Source organism: Nelumbo nucifera, chromosome 4, assembly GCF_055504915.1.
Source record: "Nelumbo nucifera cultivar China Antique chromosome 4, China Antique-T2T, whole genome shotgun sequence".
Taxonomy (NCBI): domain Eukaryota; kingdom Viridiplantae; phylum Streptophyta; class Magnoliopsida; order Proteales; family Nelumbonaceae; genus Nelumbo; species Nelumbo nucifera.
Genome location: NC_142652.1, coordinates 92,399,985 through 92,419,268, shown reverse-complemented (window position 1 = coordinate 92,419,268; position 19,284 = coordinate 92,399,985). Strand labels below are relative to the sequence as shown.

The 19,284-nt window shown below is 39.8% G+C and overlaps 1 protein-coding gene across 2 annotated transcripts; it reads left to right on the top strand.

Moving 5' to 3' along the window:
- Window positions 1-444: 444 nt before the first annotated feature.
- On the top strand, window positions 445-19,284 carry LOC109115736 (pentatricopeptide repeat-containing protein At1g01970-like). Of its 2 annotated transcripts, XM_019200065.2 has the most exons (4): window positions 445-1,141; window positions 1,259-1,316; window positions 1,529-1,656; window positions 18,163-19,284. In XM_019200065.2, exons 1-4 carry the CDS (start codon window positions 677-679, stop codon window positions 18,952-18,954), a joined length of 1,443 nt encoding a protein of 480 aa, XP_019055610.1. In that variant the 5' UTR covers window positions 445-676; the 3' UTR covers window positions 18,955-19,284. The 2 variants fall into 2 exon arrangements, with proteins under 2 accessions (XP_019055610.1, XP_019055614.1); XM_019200069.2 differs by lacking the exons at window positions 1,259-1,316; window positions 1,529-1,656.

Sequence of the window (19,284 nt, the reverse complement as noted above, 5' to 3'; positions counted from 1 at the left end):
AAAAATAATAAAAATAATAATAATTATTAAAATTATTACAAATGATTAATAAAATTAATTTATTAAAAACATTTATTCAATTATCAAATAAAATAATTATTTTCTGTAAATTAACAATAAATAAAATTATTCAATTATTAATTTTTAAATATTAACAATAACTTTGAATATTTTCAATTAATTAACACAAATTTTGGTTATTAATTTACCAATAATTAATAATAAATAAAATGATTTAATCTTTCAGATTTTCCCGTAAATCGCACGGGCCCCGCTAATACTTAGATAATGGAAATAGAACACAGACCCGACAACTCAAGCAAAGTGCAACCCGAATTGAGGTCGAGCTTACGCTTTCAGGGTAGGGCCAAAGGTCGGGTTTCGGATTTCGGGTTGGGGCTACGCAAGTCGTACATCGTTCCAGTCATCAGTTATCACTTATCGCCACTTCAAATTGCTGCTGTGTGCTGAGTCCTCCCTCCACCATTCCCCCAAAACATGGCTTCATCACCCTCTCAGATATCTGCTTATGTATTAAGGGCATTGAGTTTTCCATTGTTTATCACTCTTCACTTTTAGGGATTCTTGACCTTGTTTTCTTCCTTTTTTTTTTCCATCAATTTCCTCCAAGTAATGCTTTCAATTTCTGACTTTTTTCCGTTACTGTGTACTGGACATGAGCTTTTTTGCTTGTCAGATGTTATCTTATTCCTACCCAGTGAAGCGGACCAACACTGTTATACTAAGAACTCATCATCACATTCCGTGGATGAAATCTTCCTTACAAAATCCGAGAATCCTCCGCTCTCTTAAATTTTCTCCCAGACCAATAATAACAGCCAGTATTGACGGGGAAGAGAGAGGAGGAGATGTCAGATTGAAAGAAGAAAGAACGAAGTTAAGGTGGGCCGAGATAGGTCCTGATATAACAGAGGTCCAGAAGCAGGCTATATCTCAGCTCCCATCAAAGATGACAAAACGATGTAAGGCTTTCATGAAACAGATTATCTGTTTCTCTCCCCAGAAAACCAGTCTATCTCAATTATTGGATGCGTGGGTGAAGATAATGAAGCCGAAAAGAGCTGATTGGCTTGCAGTTCTCAAAGAAATGAGGAGGATGGAACATCCCCTGCTCCTCGAGGTGATCTCCCCCACCCCCAAATTTCAAATTTCCTGCCATTTTTTTATATATTTGAAAATTCGTTTCTTCCGTGTTTCCGAGCTCCTTGAATTTATTATTCATTATAAATATTTGCAGGGAAGAATTAATAATGATATTCCTTTTGCTTGGTTCACTTCACGTTGGGGGGAGATAAGTTGGTGAACAACTAGCTTTCTTTTATTTTATTTTGTCTGTGTATTTTTGCATTCTAAGTGTGTCTAGTATTCCTTGAACTTGTCGGCTCTGTCTCCAAATCCAATGGATTTGGTTTTTGAGATTTTGGATCCGCATTATTGTAGGAACAATGGTATTGGCCAACCCTTGAAAAGAAGTTTTTTCTTCCTGAAACTCTTCTCTTCTTGTTAGAGTCTTGGCGATGGGCGACACTTGGACTCATTTTTGGTCAGACACTCAGACTTGCGAACGGTGATGTTAGGTTATGGTTTGATAGAAGCTCTCTAGGGAACTCCAAAGTGCTCGGGGTCTCTTTGCAGGTGATGTAGACTCAACTAAATTTGAGGTGGTTGCTCTTTTCACAGTTGCTCCTATAGCCAATGACCTAAGGCTGTCCTCCCTTGTAATGTAAAAGGACTTTGCAAATGCAGTTTATTGGTAGAGAGGTGCTAGCGGAGGTTGGTCAATACCTTGATGAAATCTAGGCAAGAAAAGGGGGGTTCTCTTTTGTGTGGAAAAAAACTCTATACCTTATTTGTGTATTACATGGTTTCTAGGTTGGGCATAGGCATTGCAGAAGAGTTGCTGCTTCTGCAGTGGATCCCTTCTAAGCAGGATTTCTAATTTTGTTTTCAATTAAAAGAGAGATGTTATACTTTTTTTTTCCGATTGGTAACCATAAATTTAATGTATAAATGGTGTACAATACAATTGTGTCAAGCATCCCTTAATGTGATAGGCTTGCCCCAGCTATCTAACCCAACTTTGCATGCCTTCTAATTACATTCAGTCTATATGGGCAATAACCCCCGCACCCCAATACAGAAATTTCCTGTTTATCCCTTACTTACCTAATGTATTAGCTAGACTATTGGCCAATTTTTGGATCCACCAAAATGTTACCCAGAACTACCTTGCTAGCAATTATGTTTCTCTCAACATATACCTATAAATCCAAGAACCATTACTGTTATTTTTGTGCGATTATTTTTACTTCACTGTTTTTGAAGACTCCACTTATACCAGATGTCTCCAGATTGCATAAATAACACCCATGGAGTGAGGTACTTGTGGAAGCAAACAAGGGTAAATAAGTTTTCTGGACTTCTAGTGAAAGATGAGAATGCCACTGCCTGTCTACATCAAATGATATCATCTGTTATAGTTACATACCTTCTTCCATTTCATATTTCTAAAGAGAAGCTTGACGAATGAGTAATAACATGCAAAAAGTTTTTCTTTATAATGAAATTCTATTTTTACTATAAAAAGGGAATATAGGCTTTGGAAGAATCTTTGTTGGGGAAAATCTTAATGCAAAACCACCCTAGAAGTTCACAGACCGGTATTTTCTGAATAGTCTCTTGTTGTACATGGGTGCTGTTTTGTTTAATGAAATTAGACTTTACCTTTTCTCAAAAAGAAAAAAAATCTGAACTTTTGACAATGATGAAGGAAAAAGCTTATTTCAAGCTGACTACTTACATTTGAGACTGCAAAACTTAAGGGTTGAAATAGACTTTGATTACCCTACGTGAGGAGGAGGACATACTATGGTGTTTAGTGGGTGACTTCAATGTCACCAGGTTCAGTTCGGAACATTCTAATGGTAGAATCCCAACCAGAAGTATGAGAAATTTCTCTAATTTTATTGACAGACACAATCTGTGTGATCTCCCCCTTACCAATGGACTATTCACCTGGTCAAACATTGCAAGAAAATGCCATAAGCTGCAGACTTGATAGATTTCTGCTATCTCAGGATTAGTTGGAGAGATTCCCAAACTTGTGTCAAGAACTTTGTCCAAGATGTACCTTAGACCACTGGCCCATATTGCTGAACACCGAAAGAATCATCAAAAGAAAGACCCCATTCAGATAGGAAAGATTCTGGCTACAACACAAAGACTTCAGTAAAAAGGTTGCAACATGGTGGGAAGACTGTAAAGTAGAGGGGTGGGCTGGTTTCAGGCTTCTTCAGAAATTAAAAGCTTTGAAGAAAAATCTTAAAGCTTAGGGGAGAGAAGAATTTAAAGCTGTTGAAGAAGAGAAGAAAAGAATTCTTTTGGAATTAGAGGATTTGGATAGTAGAGAGAAAAATGGTACCCTTAATGCCTTAAACAGAAATAAAAGAGCAGAATTAAGAACGGAATGGGAACAGCTAGTTAGAAGGGAAGAAATCTATTGGAGACAAAGATCAAGAGTGAGATGGTTGAAAGAAGGAGACAATAACTCCAGATTTTTTCACACCTATGCCTCAGGAAGAACTTTATTTCTAAGCTCAACCTGAATCAGAGGGAAGTGGAGAATCCTGAGGAAATTTTAGAAGCTTTCCTGTCCTTCTTTAAAAACCTCTACTCCAAGGATAGTGAAAACCAGTTTACACTATAATTGGGATGACACTACCCTATCAGCTGAAAAGAGGGATTGGTTGGAAAGAAGCTTTGAAGAGGAAGAAGTTAAGAAGACTATTTTCAGCATGGACGAAGACAGGGCTCCAGGGCCGGATGACTTCCCTATTCTTTTCTTCCAAAAGTGTTGGGAAATTGTAAAGTCAGATCTCATGGATTTTTTCAGGGATTTCCACTCCTTTGCCATTGTTAACAAAGGCCTAAACTCTACCTTTCTCTGCCTCATCCCTAAGAAAGGGGACTAAGAAAGGGGGAGTTTTGGAAGTTAAAGATTTTAGACTTATAAGTTTGGTTGGGAGCATATACAAAATTTTGGCGAAGGTACTGGCCAACAGACTTAAAGAAGTCCTTGAAGATCTAATTTCCCCAAATCAGTTTGCTTTTGTAAAAGGAAGACAAATTGTGGACAGCATTCTTATTGCAAATGAGTGTGTGGAAGATAGAAAATCTTCTAGGATCCTAGGGGTCCTTGTGAAACTTGATCTTGAGAAGGCGTACGACAAAGTGGGTTGGGACTGCATTCTTGATTGCTTAAGGCTAAGAGGCTTTGGAAGAAAATGGATTAGGTGGATTAAAGGTTGTATTGGTTCTCCTTGGTTTTCAGTATTGATAAATGGTGAAGCGAAAGGTTATTTCAAGGCTAGTAGGGGTCTAAGACAAGGTTGCCCTCTTTCCCCCTTACTATGCGCTTTGGTGATGGATGTATTTAACTATCTTTTTGACAAGTCAATTCTTCTCAACTTGGTGAAAGGATTTGAAGTGAGTAGGGATAAGATTCACTTCTCTCACTTATAGTTCGCCGACGACATAATCCTATTCTTGGATGCCTCCACAACCAACTCCACAAACACTAAAATGGTAATTGAATGTTTCGAGCTTCTCACTGGTTTGAGAGTTAATTTTTTCAAAAGTAGTATTGTTGCTATTAACTCAGTGGAAGTGGAACTTCTAAAAAAATTCAAATCTTTGTTGGGGTGCAAAGAGGAGAATCTCCCCATTACCTACCTTGGGATGCCTCTTGGAGGGAATCCAAAATCCCTCAACTTCTGGAGACCAGTGATGGAGAAATGTGAGAAGAAATTATCGACTTGGAAAAAGTGTTATCTCTCAAAAGGGGGGTAGGCTTACTCTCTTAAAGGCCTCCTTATCAAATCTGCCAGTCTACTTTCTTTCAGTCTTCCAGATTCCGACCAAAGTCAGAAATCAGATTGAGAAGCTTCAAAGGAACTTTCTTTGGGAAGGTGGAGTAAGAGAAACCATTTAGTCAGCTGGAAACAAGTATGCAGACCTAAAGAGGAAGGCGGTTTGGGTATTGGACAGCTTAAAGAGAAAAATTCTTCTCTCCTAGGCAAATGGCTTTGGAGATTTCCGAAAGAACCCAATGCTCTTTGGACAGCTGTCATCTCAAGTAAATATGGACGAAATACAAACGGGTGGGAATGTAATCTCCATTTGAACAGGATAAAGGTCACAAATCCTTGGAAAGGTATCTGTTCCATTCATACTTCTTTCTTTCCTTTTATAAGGTATAAAGTGGGAAATGGTTCTAAAATTAAATTCTGGAAAGATCTTTGGTGGGGGGAATCTACCCTGGAAGCCTCTTTCCCTAGGCTGTTGAACTTTACTCTTGATCAAGAAGCCACTATTTCTTCCTGTCTCCCAAACCAAACTGCCGAGAATTCTTTAAACCTCCACCTCAGAAGACCCCTAAGGGACTCAGAGATTTCTGATTTAATAGCCCTAATTCAAACCCTCAAAGATGCCTACATATCCCCCTCTCATTCTAACACCCGAATATGGACCCTTCACCCAAATGGAGAATTCTCTTCTAAGTCTATGTTCAGGGCTTTGATTGCTGATGAGCAACATTCCTCTTTTCCTTACAAGAAAATCTGGTGTAGCCACATCCCTTCAAGATTTTGCTTCTTTATTTGGGAAACTGTCTCCAAAAAGTTAATACTTGTGATCTCCTACAGAAAAAACTTTTAGGAAGGCACTCCATATCTCCTCATGTTTGTATTTTATGCCTCAGCGAGGGTGAATCTGCAGATCACATCCTTCTTCACTGCAGTTTCACTCAAAGAGAATATGGTCCCACTTCTTGAATATGACAGGTTATAGTTGGGCTTTTCCAAAACACATTATGGTCATATTGAATCAATGGCAAGGAACATGGCTAAGCAAAAGGGGTAAAGTCTTTTGGCAATCAGTGCTACATGCAGTGTTGTGGGGTGTTTGGGATGAAAGAAACAACCGCCTCTTTGACAATAAAAGCAGAACCTTGGAGGAATAAATCTCAGATATTACCTACCTTTGCATCCTTTGGACGGTGAATACAGCTCTGTCCAAAGGACTTTCAGTCAATGATCTTATCAGAGACGTTCACCCATTCTGTTTCTCCCTCATCCCCAGCAAACATCCTTGAGGCATCTCGTACCCATAAGTGAAGGAGTGATAACCCTTAATTTTGACGGGTGTGCCTTAGGTAATCCTGGCCTTACTGGTATTGGAGGTACAGTAAGGGACTAAAGGGGCAATATATGCTGGACTTTTAGTGGTCCAATTGGCTGGGCTGACTCCACAAAGGTTGAAGTGATGGCTGCTCTCACCAGAATCAGGATAATAAAAAATTGGGAATTCAGAATTTGATCATTGCAGGTGATTCAGAAAATACGATAAAATGGTTAAGAGACAAAGAGGGGGGCCCTTGGAGACCGAACCGTTATTTGACTGAAGCTTGGGATTCTTTGGATTGTTTGAATGTTAAATTAGTCTGGATTTCTAGGGAACACAATCATACTGTAGATGGCCTAGCTAAATTTGGTGTGCACTTGGAGCATTTGTATAGCGACAAGCTTCCTCCTTTGTAACTTTTAGGGGTTCTCCCCCTGCTTTGTATATCTCTCCTTCTTCCCCCTCTTTTTCTTAATAAATTCTGGTTAAATTTTCTCGAAAAAAAAAGAACTAGACTTTGATTAGGGATATTAATAGGTGAAGTCTACTGTGCTTGGTTATGCTTTTAAACAGCTGGATGCGGAATACTTTGATAATTAAAGAAAATCCAAAACTTGCTTGAAGAACCTTGTTGAAATAGTTTATTTTATTTCTTGTCTTTTAGTTTTGTCTTGGTAGGGTCTGTTTGGTTGATTAAAGTCTTTTTTATTTTTCCTGTTATTGTACTTCACTTACAGAGGGGCACAAGGGTCTTTTCCCCTTTTATTTTAGTCGCTCTATATATACTAATAGAAGCTGGCGCCGCCAGCACTGTTCCATTGTCAATCTCTTCTCTTCTCCCTTCTCTCTTATTTCTGGCCGGCTACACTGTCAAGATGGTATCAGAGCGGGAATACTGACCGAGAGAACAGATCGAACAAGCTTCCTTCCTTTTCCAACTTGCTGAATCTGGGCGGAACAGAGATCTGAATCTGGGCTGAACAAAACAGATCTACGACTGGTACAGTCCTCTCTTTTCTCTTCCTTACCCTCCTTGGTCGTGTACCAAGTGAAAAAACCAAATGAATCTGGGCTGCTGAATGCTGTCAGACCCTTGTGAGGTTTATACTTCTTGTTTTTTTGGATCGTGTGATCCTGTACCTGTGTTAAGGTGACTGTAGGTCTAGGATGACCTGTTATCTCAATTTTTTGGCTTGATTATAAGTGTTAAGGATCTCTCCTGGTGATTAATGTTCTTAGACATTCTGGAAGGTTGGTAGGTTAGGACTATTAAACCATACAGGTCTTAAATCTGTCTGATCTTGCCTTTTTTGTCCTGAAATTGGTACTGTTTGTGCTCAGAAAGAGTCCAAACCAAAGTGTGTGGGTGTGGACTGAGTACGTGTGTGGAGCAATTTTGTTTTTGGTGTAAGGAGGGATCCTAAGTCCAGTGTTTGGGACTGATTTTCTGTTTTGACCATGTCATCTGAGAATTCTGCTACTTTGGTGGTTTCAGGAAACCATAATGGACTGAATGGGGGAATGGATATGAGTTTTCCCATGGCTGTAATCCCCTTCGATGGACTAAACTACCTTGAATGGTCTAGTGGAATAAAACTCTACATCACAATTAGGGGGAAAATAGGATACATTAATGGGAAAGTGAAGGAACCGAAGAGTGGAAGTGCTAAATATGATAGGTGGAACCAAGAAAATGGTATGGTTATGTCATGGCTCTTGGTTTTCATGCTGCCATAAGTACGAAAGACATTCATGTGGGCTGAAACAGCTTGTGAAATATGGGAATAAGTGAAGTCTACTTATTCAGAGAAAAGGCACTATGCCAAGATATATAAACTGCAAGCTGAGTCCTCTACATGCAAGCAGGGGGAGAGGAGTCTCTCAGTATACTATTCAGATCTGACATCGATCTGGAAAGAATTGGATCATTATCAGAGTGTGAATTGGAAGTGTGATGAAGATGCAAAGGCATACAAGTCACTTGTCTCTTAGCAACGTGTATTTGCTTTTCTCTTAGGGTTGAACCCTTCATATGAGTCCATGAGAGTACAGATCTTGGGAAGTAAAGACTTGCCATCAGTTCAGGAGGTTTATGCCTTAGTCCAGTCAGAAGAGAATAGAAGTGTGATGAATTGTGCAGAGGGGGAGCCAGTTGCCCTAGTTGTCTAGGGAAGTATGGATACTAATGCCGGAGGTTCCTTTAAGAAAGATGATTCACAGAAGAGAATATATGACAAAAGTAACCTTGGTACACTCACTACCAGAAAACAAGACACACCAGAGATACATGTTGGGTTCTCCATGGAAAACCTAAGTGGGCACAGGATTTGGGTAAGAAGTCAACATCTAATCAGGGTAAGAAACCAACTCAGCAGAATAAAAAAAGGTATAACTCAGCTAATATGGCATCTAAGGAAGAGATTATTAACTCCTTTCGTGACCATTTGGAGTTATATGTAGGACTCTTCGCCAGATGGATTCTGGTCCTACTCCTACCTCCTTTGTGTCTACATCAGGTAACACTACCATTGCTTTCCATGTGTTGTCTCATACATTTGATTCTCCTTGGGTAATTGACTCCGGAGCCTCAAACCACATGACCGGTAAGTCAAATTTATTTAAGGCATACAACCTTCTCTCTAGGAGAGATAAGGTGAGACTGACTGATGGTTCATTCTCCACCATACCCGGCCAAGGAACCATATCTCCCCCACTCGGCCTTACCCTCTCTAATGTGTTGCATGCTCCTAAATTTCCCATAAATTTGCTTTCCATTAGTAATATCACTCACTCTTTGAACTGTTCAATCACCTCCGTCTTCATGTATGTTTCAGGATTTGGCCTTGAGGAAGACGATTGGTAGAGGAAGCATGGTAGATGGTCTCTACGTGTTGGAGAATAAAGTTGGTCTTGTGGCTACAGAGTCCTTGAGTTCGTCCTGTGAGAGTCAAGCCTATTTATGGCATAGTCGTCTTGGTCATATTTCCTTTGAGTCATTAAAAGTTATGTTTCCCAAGTTGTTTAAGTCTTTGTTAGTGAGTCAGTTGTAGTGTCAGACATGTCAATTGAGTAAACATTGTAGAAACTCTTTTCCTTTGAGAAATAAAAGATCTGAATTTCCGTTTCATAGTCTATTCTGATGTTTGGGGTCCCGTTACTCTACCTACTGAGGCTGGATATAAGTACTTCATTACTTTGATCGATGATTACTCTAGATATGCTTGGGTTTACCCTATGCGATCTAGAGATGAAGTGCCTAAAATTGTGAAAGACTTTCAACACATGATGTTCACTCAGTTCCAAACTGAAAATCATATTTTCCAGTCGAACAATGCAAAAGAATACTTCCATAGCGCTCTCACGGAATTCTTTTCTTCGAGTGGATCTCTTCAACGAAGCTCTTGTACTCGGACACCTCAGCAAAATGGTGTTGCTGAAAGAAAAAAACGACACCTTCTCGAAGTAGCTCGTGGCTTGTTACTCCATATGAATGTTCCGAAACGTTTTTGGATGGATGTTGTTCTGTGTACCACATACATCATCAACCGTATGCCATCTCAGTTACTAGAGTATAAGGCCCCACATCAGCTTTTGTTTCCCACAGCTTCGTTGTCCCCCATTCCAATGCGTGTTTTTGGGTGTCGTTGCTTTGTTCATAACTTGTCCCCTACTTGGGGTAAACTTGATCCTCGTGTTATTCCTTGTGTTTTCTTTGGTTACCCTTTATCTCAAAAGGGGTATCATTGCTATGATCCCACCTCTCGTAAGTACTATGTCTCCATAGACGTATCCTTCTTTGAAAATCAACATTTCTTCTCTGTTTCTCCTCAAGGGGAGAGTAGGGTTGAGGAGAAACATATCCAGGCTCAACTACCTCCTTTACCTGATCCTCCTCCATTTTGTGTTTTTCTTCGCCGCCACAAAAACCAGCAGAGTTCAAGAGCCGTGGAACTTGACACTATGCAACCAACATCATCAGATTCGCTAGAGGCAGATCCTTCTCATCAGCCAGGTACACTTGTTCCTATTAATATGCCTGTACCTCTCGATGTTGATTCCCTTGTCATTAATGATCTTGATGTTCCTATTGCTAAGAGAAAGGGTGTTAGATCCTGTACCATTAATCATTCTATCTCTCACTTTGTGTCATATGACCATATTTCACCTTCATATCGTGCATTCCTCTCTTTTGTTGACAGTATCCCGATTCCTAAGAATGTGGTAGAAGCTTTATCCAAACCTAAATGGATAGATGGAATGAAGGAAGAAATTGATGCATTACACAAAAATGGCACTTGGGAGTTGGTGGATCTTCCTGAAGGGAAGGAACCAATGGGTTGCAAGTGGGTGTTCACAGTGAAACATAAGGCTGATGGAACTGTTGAAAGGAACAAGGCCAGACTAGTGGCAAAAGGTTTTACACAGGTACATGGAGTGGACTATGCAGAGACATTTGCTCCAGTAGTCAAGATGAACTCTATCAAGATTCTTCTTTCATTGGCAGCAAACCTTGACTGGGAACTTCACCAATTGAGCATTAAAAATGCTTTCTTGAATGGTGACTTAGAAGAGGAAGTGTACATGACCCGACCTCCAGGTTTTTGTGCCAAAGGTAGTGAGTAGAAAGTGTGCAGGTTAAAAAAATCTTTATATGGGTTGAAACAAACACCTCGGGCCTGGTTTAGTAAGTTCCACTTAGCAATTCAACAGATGGGGTTCAAATAATGCCAGTCAGACCACACTCTGTTTGTGAAGAAAGGTGAAGGGAAAGTTGCAACTTTAATTGTATATGTGGATGATATAGTGTACATGACCCGACCTCCAGGTTTTTGTGCCAAAGGTAGTGAGTAGAAAGTGTGCAGGTTAAAAAAATCTTTATATGGGTTGAAACAAACACCTCGGGCCTGGTTTAGTAAGTTCCACTTAGCAATTCAACAGATGGGGTTCAAATAATGCCAGTCAGACCACACTCTGTTTGTGAAGAAAGGTGAAGGGAAAGTTGCAACTTTAATTGTATATGTGGATGATATAGTGGCCACAGGAGATTGGGAGACTGAAATACAGAAACTAAAAAAATTCTTAGCCACTCAATTTGAGGTGAAAGATCTAGGACCCTTACATTATTTCCTTGGAATTGAAGCCCGCTCTCAAAAGGGCATCTTTATTTCTCAACGGAAATATGTACTAGATCTACTAGAAGATACAGACAAGCTAGGGGTGAAACCAATTGACTCACCAATTGAACCTAACCATCAGCTGCAAGATAGTCAGGGGGAGTTCTTGAAAGACGTGAAGAAGTTTCAGAGACTTGTAGGGAGATTCTTGTATTTGTCTATGACTAGGCCTAGTATTGCTTATGCAGTGGGTGTCCTTAGCTAGTTCATGCACAATCCTAGGACAACTCACTTTGAAGCTGCAGAGAGGATCCTTAGATACCTCAAGAAGTTTCCCAAAGCTGGTTTGTTGTTCCAGAAACATGGACATTTAAAGGTGGAAGTATATACTGATGCTGATTGGGCAGGGGTAGTTGATGACCGAAAATCTACCAGTGGGTATTGTGCCTTTGTAGGAGGAAACTTGATCACATGGAGAAGTAAGAAGCAAAGTGTGGTGGCTAGATCCAGTGCTGAAGCAGAATACAGATCTATGTCTCATGGGGTTGCTGAAATCATGTGGATAAGAAACCTGTTAGGTGAATTGGGTTTTGTAGTTAGCAACCCTATGTCACTCTATTGCGATAATAAAGCTGCTATCAACATTGCAGCTAATCCAGTCCTCCATGATAGGATGAAATAATTGAAGTGGACAAGCATTTTATTAGAGAGAAACTTGTGAATGGAGAAGTGTGCACTCCATATGTCAGCTCAGAAGAACAACTTACAGACATCTTCACCAAGGGTCTTCATCATGTGCGGGTGTGGCAAGTTGGGCATGATTGACATCTATGCTCCAACTTGAGGGGGAGTGTTGAAATAGTTTATTTTATTTCTTGTCTTTTAGTTTTGTCTTGGTAGGGTCTGTTTGGTTGATTAAAGTTTTTTTTTCCTGTTATTGTACTTCACTTACAGAGGGGCACAAGGGTCTTTTCCCCTTTTATTTTAGTCGCCCTATATATACTAATAGAAGCTGGCGCCGCCAGCACTGTTCCATTGCCAATCTCTTCTCTTCTCTTCTCTTCTCCCTTCTCTCTCCTTCTTCTCTTCCCTTCTCTTCCTCTTATATCTGGTCGGCCACACTGTCAAGAAACCTATTAGTATACAACTGAGTTAGGGTTTCTACTTCAGAACTTAGAGATTAAATTCATGGAATCATCATCATCTAAGCCCTGTCCCACCTATTAGGCTACATGTATCCTGTTTTACCATTCTGTTCTATTTAGTGTCATATCCATTGTTAAATTATGAGCACTTAAATAATTTCTTACTAGAACCCATGTCTTTTTTGGTTTGCCCTTTTAGTCCTTCTAGACCCTTCAACTTGCAATAGATTGCTTCTTCATACTGGTGTTGTAGATGGTCTTCTCTATGCATGTGATTAAACCATCTTAGCCTACTTTCTATCATTTTAGATTTGAGTTCTTGGAGTATCAGAACAAAATCGCAATTGGTTCTTCTTAAAACTTCTTAGACTCCTGTTGCTTTGTTAGTTGTCAAATTTTCTACAGTTATGCTATGTCTACAGGCAGGGGTGTTGAAAATTTCTTTTCTTTTTTTTTTTTCCTGTTAGCAATTACATCATGACCAATGTAGAAATTCAAGTTGATAAGTTCCATGCCATGCTTGTAGCATGCATGGCTGATATGGAGGAGTGTGATAAGCTCTATCAGAGGTGAGGGAATTAGTTGCAACATTTGTACAATCTAGATAACTAGGCTCCTGTAAAATTTATAGGTAATTGGGATATTGGAATTTGGAAGGGGGTCTAAGAGAAACTCCATTTGTGATACTGTTTGGATGAAGAGTGAGATATCTGTAGGTAGGGGTGTAACTTGGGCTAGGGTGGGTTGGGAACTTTTAAATGGGCCAGAACCCTAACCTGAGCCTAGTGTAGTTGAAAATTTTCAAGTCTTGCAACCTATTGCAGCCCTATCTTCAGGTAGGTGAGATGTCTGAGGTGAGGGCTGGGAGGCTAAGCAACACTCAAGTTGTAGTACCATTTGTATGAAAAGTGAGATGATTATCTGTATGGAATATTCTCATGTAATGCTCCATTCTATCTCCCATTTTTTTATGTTTCATGGTCAACTATCCTTGATAAATGATTGAGTGAGAAAATCCATTATTATGTTTCTTTTCATGTGGTATTACTATGTTCACTAATTTCCTTTTGCTGTGAGGAAAAAATACATGACTTATTAGCTGCATTTCATTTGTTAGCTTCTAACCTAACTATAAAAGTCAACTCAATTTAATTAACTCTTCCCTATCACTTGGGCTACATTTTGAATCCTTAACAGAGTCTCAAGCTAGGGAACTAAAAAAGTCTTTCTCAGAGGATGAAGTTTTGGGGGTAATTGAGGAAATGGAAGGAGATAAGGCCCCCGGGCCCGATGAGTTCACCCTTACCTTTTTTAAAAAGTGCTGGGAAGTGGTGAAAGATGACTTGTTGGAGGTAGTAAAGGAATTTCATGAAAGAGGGGCATTGGAGAGGAGTTTGAACCACACCTTCATCTTGTTAATTCTTAAAAAGGAGGAAGCAGTGAAACTTAATGACTTCAGACCTATCAGTCTTGTCGGAAGTGTATATAAAATTATTGCCAAACCATTGGCAAATAGAATGGCAAAATTGATAAATATGCTGACTTCGGATTCCCAGGGTGCTTTTGTTTGGGGAAGGCTGATTGTAGATGGGGTGCTCATTGCGAATGAGTTAATATACACAAGGAAGCAAAGCGGAAGGGCTGGTCTACTTTGTAAAGTAGATATGGAGAAGACATATGGCCATGTAAACTGGAACTTCTTGGACTACATCTTAAAAAGGATGAACTTCGGGGAGAGATGGAGGAACTGGATAAAAGTTTGTATATCCACTCCATCTTTCTCGGTGTTGGTGAATGGGGTTTCTTGTGGGATATTTCAAAGTTCAAGAGGATTAAGACAGGGAGACCCACTGTTTCCCTTTTCTGTTCATCTGTGTAACTGAGGTCCTTTCCAAAATGGTGGAGAGAGCATGTTCAGGTGGGCTGTTGGAAGGCTTTAAAGAAGGAGGTGCCTAGGTAGAGGTTCCCCTTCTACAATTTGCAGACGACACATTGTTTTTTTTTTTTGTGATGCTTCTTGGGAACAGTTGGAAATGGTAAAAGCAGTTCTGAGATGGTTTGAGGTAATTATTGGACTTCACTTCAACACTTCAAAGACTGAGTTGTTGACTGTTGGGTCAGTGGAAAACTTGGAGGAGTGGGCTGGGAATTGGGGTTGCAAAGTTGGGAAACTTCCAACCAAATATCTGGGTTTGCCACTTGGAGATAACTGCTGATCAAACGGTATATGGAACTCTATTATAGAAAAAGTGGACAAGCAGCTGGCATCCTGGAAGACTAAGTATCTGTCTAAAGGCGGGAAAGTCACTTTGATTAAAAGGGTGCTCTCATCTCTGCCAGTATACTATATGTCGGTGTTCCCAATCCCAGCGAAAACTGCTGCTTTCTTGGAGAAAAAGATGAGGGATTTCCTATGGAGAGGATGGAAGGAGGACAATAAATGCCATCTGATGAAGTGGAAGTCGGTTTGCAGACCCAAAAATCAAGGAGGTCTGGGCATTAGAAATTTAAAGGAAGTCAACACTGCAATGCTAGGAAAATGGCTCTGGAGGTTTAATGATCAGCCAAACAGTTTGTGGAGGAGGCTAATCATAGTGAAGTATGGGCCAGCAGTGAGAGATTGTGAGACTGGTAACTCTAGATCTCATATGGTTGCTCAATCTGGAAGGCAATTCAAAAAATTGAATCACAGTTTGTACAAGGAATAAAATACGGTGTTGGGAATGGTCAAAGAGTTCTATTCTGGAAGGATTTTTGGTGCAAAGATGGCCCTCTCAAGGACAGATATTTTGATCGATCTGTTCGAAATAGCAGTGGACAAGAATGCAACAGTGGCAGATTATTTGGAAATGCAGAATGGAGTCTGTGTGGAATCCTCAATTGCGTAGAAACCTGAATGATTGGGAGGTAAACTCTCTCCTAAGTTTGCTGCAGGCTTTATTCAATGTCAGATTGAATGGAGCTTTGGAGGACAAAAGAAAATGGAGATTTGAAAATTCAGGGATTTTCTGTCAAATCTTTCTATAACAGCCTGACAAGGGAGGACTTTTCTGCTTTCCTGGACAAGAAGATTTGGATAAGGAATGTCCCTTCAAAAGTGTCTTTTTTTGTGTGGTCAGCGATGTTAGACAGAATTCAGACTAGAGAAAACCTACTTAGAAGGGGCATTCAAGTGCAGGATGAAAGGTGTGTCTTCTGCAATAAAAGCACAGAAACCTCTAATTATCTGCTGATCCACTGTGAGCTCACCCACTGGATTTGGGGGAAAATGCTGGAATTGTTCGGGGTAAAGGTGTGTTTTCCTTCTGATGTGAAGAGGTTTTTTGCTTGCTTGGTGGCTAAAGGGTCTAATTGAGGCTGGAAGAGTTGCTTGGAACACTGTTCCTGCATCTGTATTCTGGGCAGTTTGGCCTGAAAGGAATCAGAGAATCTTCGAAGGGTGTCACATCTCAAAGGAGGAAGTTCTTAAAAATATTATGGGTATGCTGTATTCGTGGTTGGCTAACCACTCATTTTTTTTTTTTTTTTAAAGCTAGACACAGTTTCTTTTTTTGACATTGAGTTTATTTTTGGATAGTTTTATCTGTAAATGCCTGAAGGCTTAGTAGTTGTGTTTTGAGTTTTTGGGATTTCTTTAAGTTCAGTTTCTCATTGTACAGGGAATTGGAGCTGATTGTATATCTTCTTTCTTTTTGCGGTTTTGCGGTTTAATACAATACCTTACCTTTTACAATAATGCTGCTCCACTTATCTAGGGCCATTGTTTTGTTAAATGGAAGGACATCAAGTCCTACCGCCTCAACCACATCCTTTTTTGTCCCCTTGGAGATCTGGCTTGCACTAAATGTCTAAATCACATTTTACTGGCACTCTAATTGGTCTTTGATGCACATGACCAAACCATTTCTGTTGACCTTCGCTCATTTTTTCAACTACAGGGCTACCCTAGGTTCCAACAACAACATTAGTTTCTAATTTTATCCTGCTTAGATATGCTACTTAATGTCCATTTGGGAGGGCTTTCAGGTAGCAACTTCTGGCTTTATGAGGTGGGCCCCACCTGGACAGTGCATAAGCTAAGTTTGATGAAAACCCTGGAAAGCCCACAATAGTTGTCTTTCAGCCAGAAATAGGGCTTTCCACTGAAGCTTCTTTTAGTGGCTTCTTCAAAGCAGCTCAATCAAAGCTTCAGCCCTCCCAAACGTGCCCTTACCATCTGAACAAACTATGGAAACTAATTGATTGTCTAATTGGATTTTGAAGTTATCTACATTGGTTGCAAGACCAGAGACTATAAACTTAATTCTTTTCTTTAACAATATATCCATATTCCAAGTTATTTGCCTCACTTACATTAGCTTCCCTGTAACCAAGAGCAGACCTCGACTAATTTAAATAAAGTACAGCTTGAGGTACTCTATAAGCTGATGCCAACTGCTTAATATTCTTCATTGGTTCCCTGAAAGAATGTTAGTGTACTTCCATTAGCACTAAGCTGATCTTCATTATGCTTTTTCATGTAAACATTGAGCCTTTTGGGTCCTGAACTGTCACTATCATTTTGATCATTGATTCTGTCATCTCCATCATCTGATTCTTGTCACTTAACAATTTGGGTTTGGCTGAAGTTTCTTGTTCCACAATTCTAGTCTATGTCCACAAGTCTTCACGAGAATGTATATATCTGTTGGAGCTTATCTATACTGTCTAATTAAGACAGCTCACCTTCCTATTTCCTATTGGTGTCAATGTGATTATTAAGGTCAAACACCTTTTCTGGGTTGTAAAACCCTTTATGTAATTTGAAGATACAGAGAGAGTTCTTCTTTTAGGTCTGATTTCTGGGTTACTTTGGATGTTGTAACTGAAGATGTTTAAAAGGATTTTCTTCTTTCCTCTTTTTGTCATCTCCTCTCTCTCTCTCTCTCTCTCTCTCTCTCTCTCCTTTTCTGTTGTCTTCATCTTTGTAATCAGGTTGGAGCTTTATCCCATCATTATATTTTGTTCTCCATTAATGAATTTCTCTTTTATGGTTTAGAACTGAAGCCTTCCAAATGTGCTAGGATGTCTCTCCATGGTGAATTTTCTCTGTGCCATGACACAGCACACTTCAGCATAGGCAGGCTTCTCAGACAACCTAAATTTCATCTAGTCTCAAATAATTGCTGTTCCTAGTAACTTAAGCTTTGTTTGTTCAATAGACTTTTAAGAGTAAACAACAGATTGGGCATTTCATATTTGCCAATCAGATGCTATCACCACTAATTCTCTTGCTGCAAGTCGCCCTGTTTCTCATTGTTGGTTTAAAACAATGCACCTGTCAGAAGTTGTTCCTTTTTCTTTGCTCCTGTTGATAAATCTGTGGAATTATGTGCCCATGGGCTTCAGCTTAAGTAGGAGGAAATATGAGTATCTCTAGTTCTCTGCTTGTAGGTATTGGGGCTTCAGTGGTGATAGGGATTTTCCCATGAATATGTGTTTTGAATAGTGGTAATAAATTTATAATGGCATAATGGCTGTTTCATTTGCCACCCATGTTTACAGTTCCACTTTAAGGTTCTCCCAGAAGTATTTTATTCTGACCCATGAGCTTGTGTCATTTTTTTTCGCATGCATGCAATGTATTATCAACCATTTATCACGTAAACCTTCCACTATTATTGCCTGAACCAAAATTCTATTGCACAATCAATGCATCCCAGGTAATGGACCTTGCCCTTGTACAAGAATCATTTGAAGCTAATGTTCGTGACTACACCAAGATAATTGATGGGTATGGGAAACAAAATCGGTTGCATGATGCTGAAAGTGTCTTCCAAACCATGAAGAACAGAGGCTTTACCTGTGATCAGGTAATCTTAACCGCTATGATTCAGATGTACAGCAAGGCTGGTTGTCTTAGGCTGGCTGAGGCAACATTTGAGGAGATCAAGTTACTGGGCTTGCCATTAGATAAAAGAGCATATGGCTCAATGATCATGGGCTATGTCAGAGCCGGAAGGCCCAACCATGGAGAATGTTTGCTTAGAGAAATGGAAGCTCAAAAAATCTATGCAGGAAGGGAAGTTTACAAGGCATTGTTAAGGGCTTACTCCACAATTGGTGATACCAAAGGGGCTCAAAGGGTGTTTGATGCTATACAGTTTGCTGGAATCGCCCCTGATATCAAGTTGTGTGCACTTCTCATCAATGCATATGCAGTGGCAGGGCAGAGTGATGATGCACGCAGTGTGTTTGAAAATCTGAGGAATGCTGGGCTTGAACCTAGTGACAAATGTGTGGCTCTGATGTTGGCCGCTTATGAAAAGGAGAATAAGCTTAAGAAGGCGTTAGACCTCCTTATTGACCTGGAGAAAGAGGGTATTATGGTTGGCAAAGAGGCATCTGAGATACTGGTTGGATGGTTTCGCAGGCTAGGGGTAGTTGGTGAGGTAGAGCTTGTATTGAGAGAGTATTCTGCAGAGGAAGTTAAATGCGAAATACCTGCTCTCTAGTTTGATTAGGATCTTGGCCAGATCCCTTTTGTCAGTGTGAACATACAATCCAATGATGATATAACGCTTCATACTAAGTGAAGTTCATTTGTGGAAAACCATGGCTTTGACTGGTCATCTATTAGAGCTCTGTTATGTACAAATCTACTTGGTTGGAATGGTTGAACTCGACCTTTTCTCTGGAGTTTTAATGGGTTGGGTGATGATTTAAATCTCCGCATCTGCATATTTTTCCCTATGCATAGAATTCGTAACTTCTAAGCCTCTTGAATTTGTATGATCTGAGACTGTGCGTTTACACTCCTTGATACCGAATTTCTTTTTATTTTT

Excerpts from the sequence above, each read along its gene's own strand:
- LOC109115736 (XM_019200065.2), top strand. The coding sequence starts at position 677 with ATGAGCTTTTTTGCTTGTCAGATGTTATCTTATTCCTACCCAGTGAAG. Across the intron at positions 1,142-1,258 it reads AACATCCCCTGCTCCTCGAG|GGAAGAATTAATAATGATAT; the intron begins GTGATCTCCCCC and ends AAATATTTGCAG. Across the intron at positions 1,317-1,528 it reads TTCACGTTGGGGGGAGATAA|AGTCTTGGCGATGGGCGACA; the intron begins GTTGGTGAACAA and ends TCTTCTTGTTAG.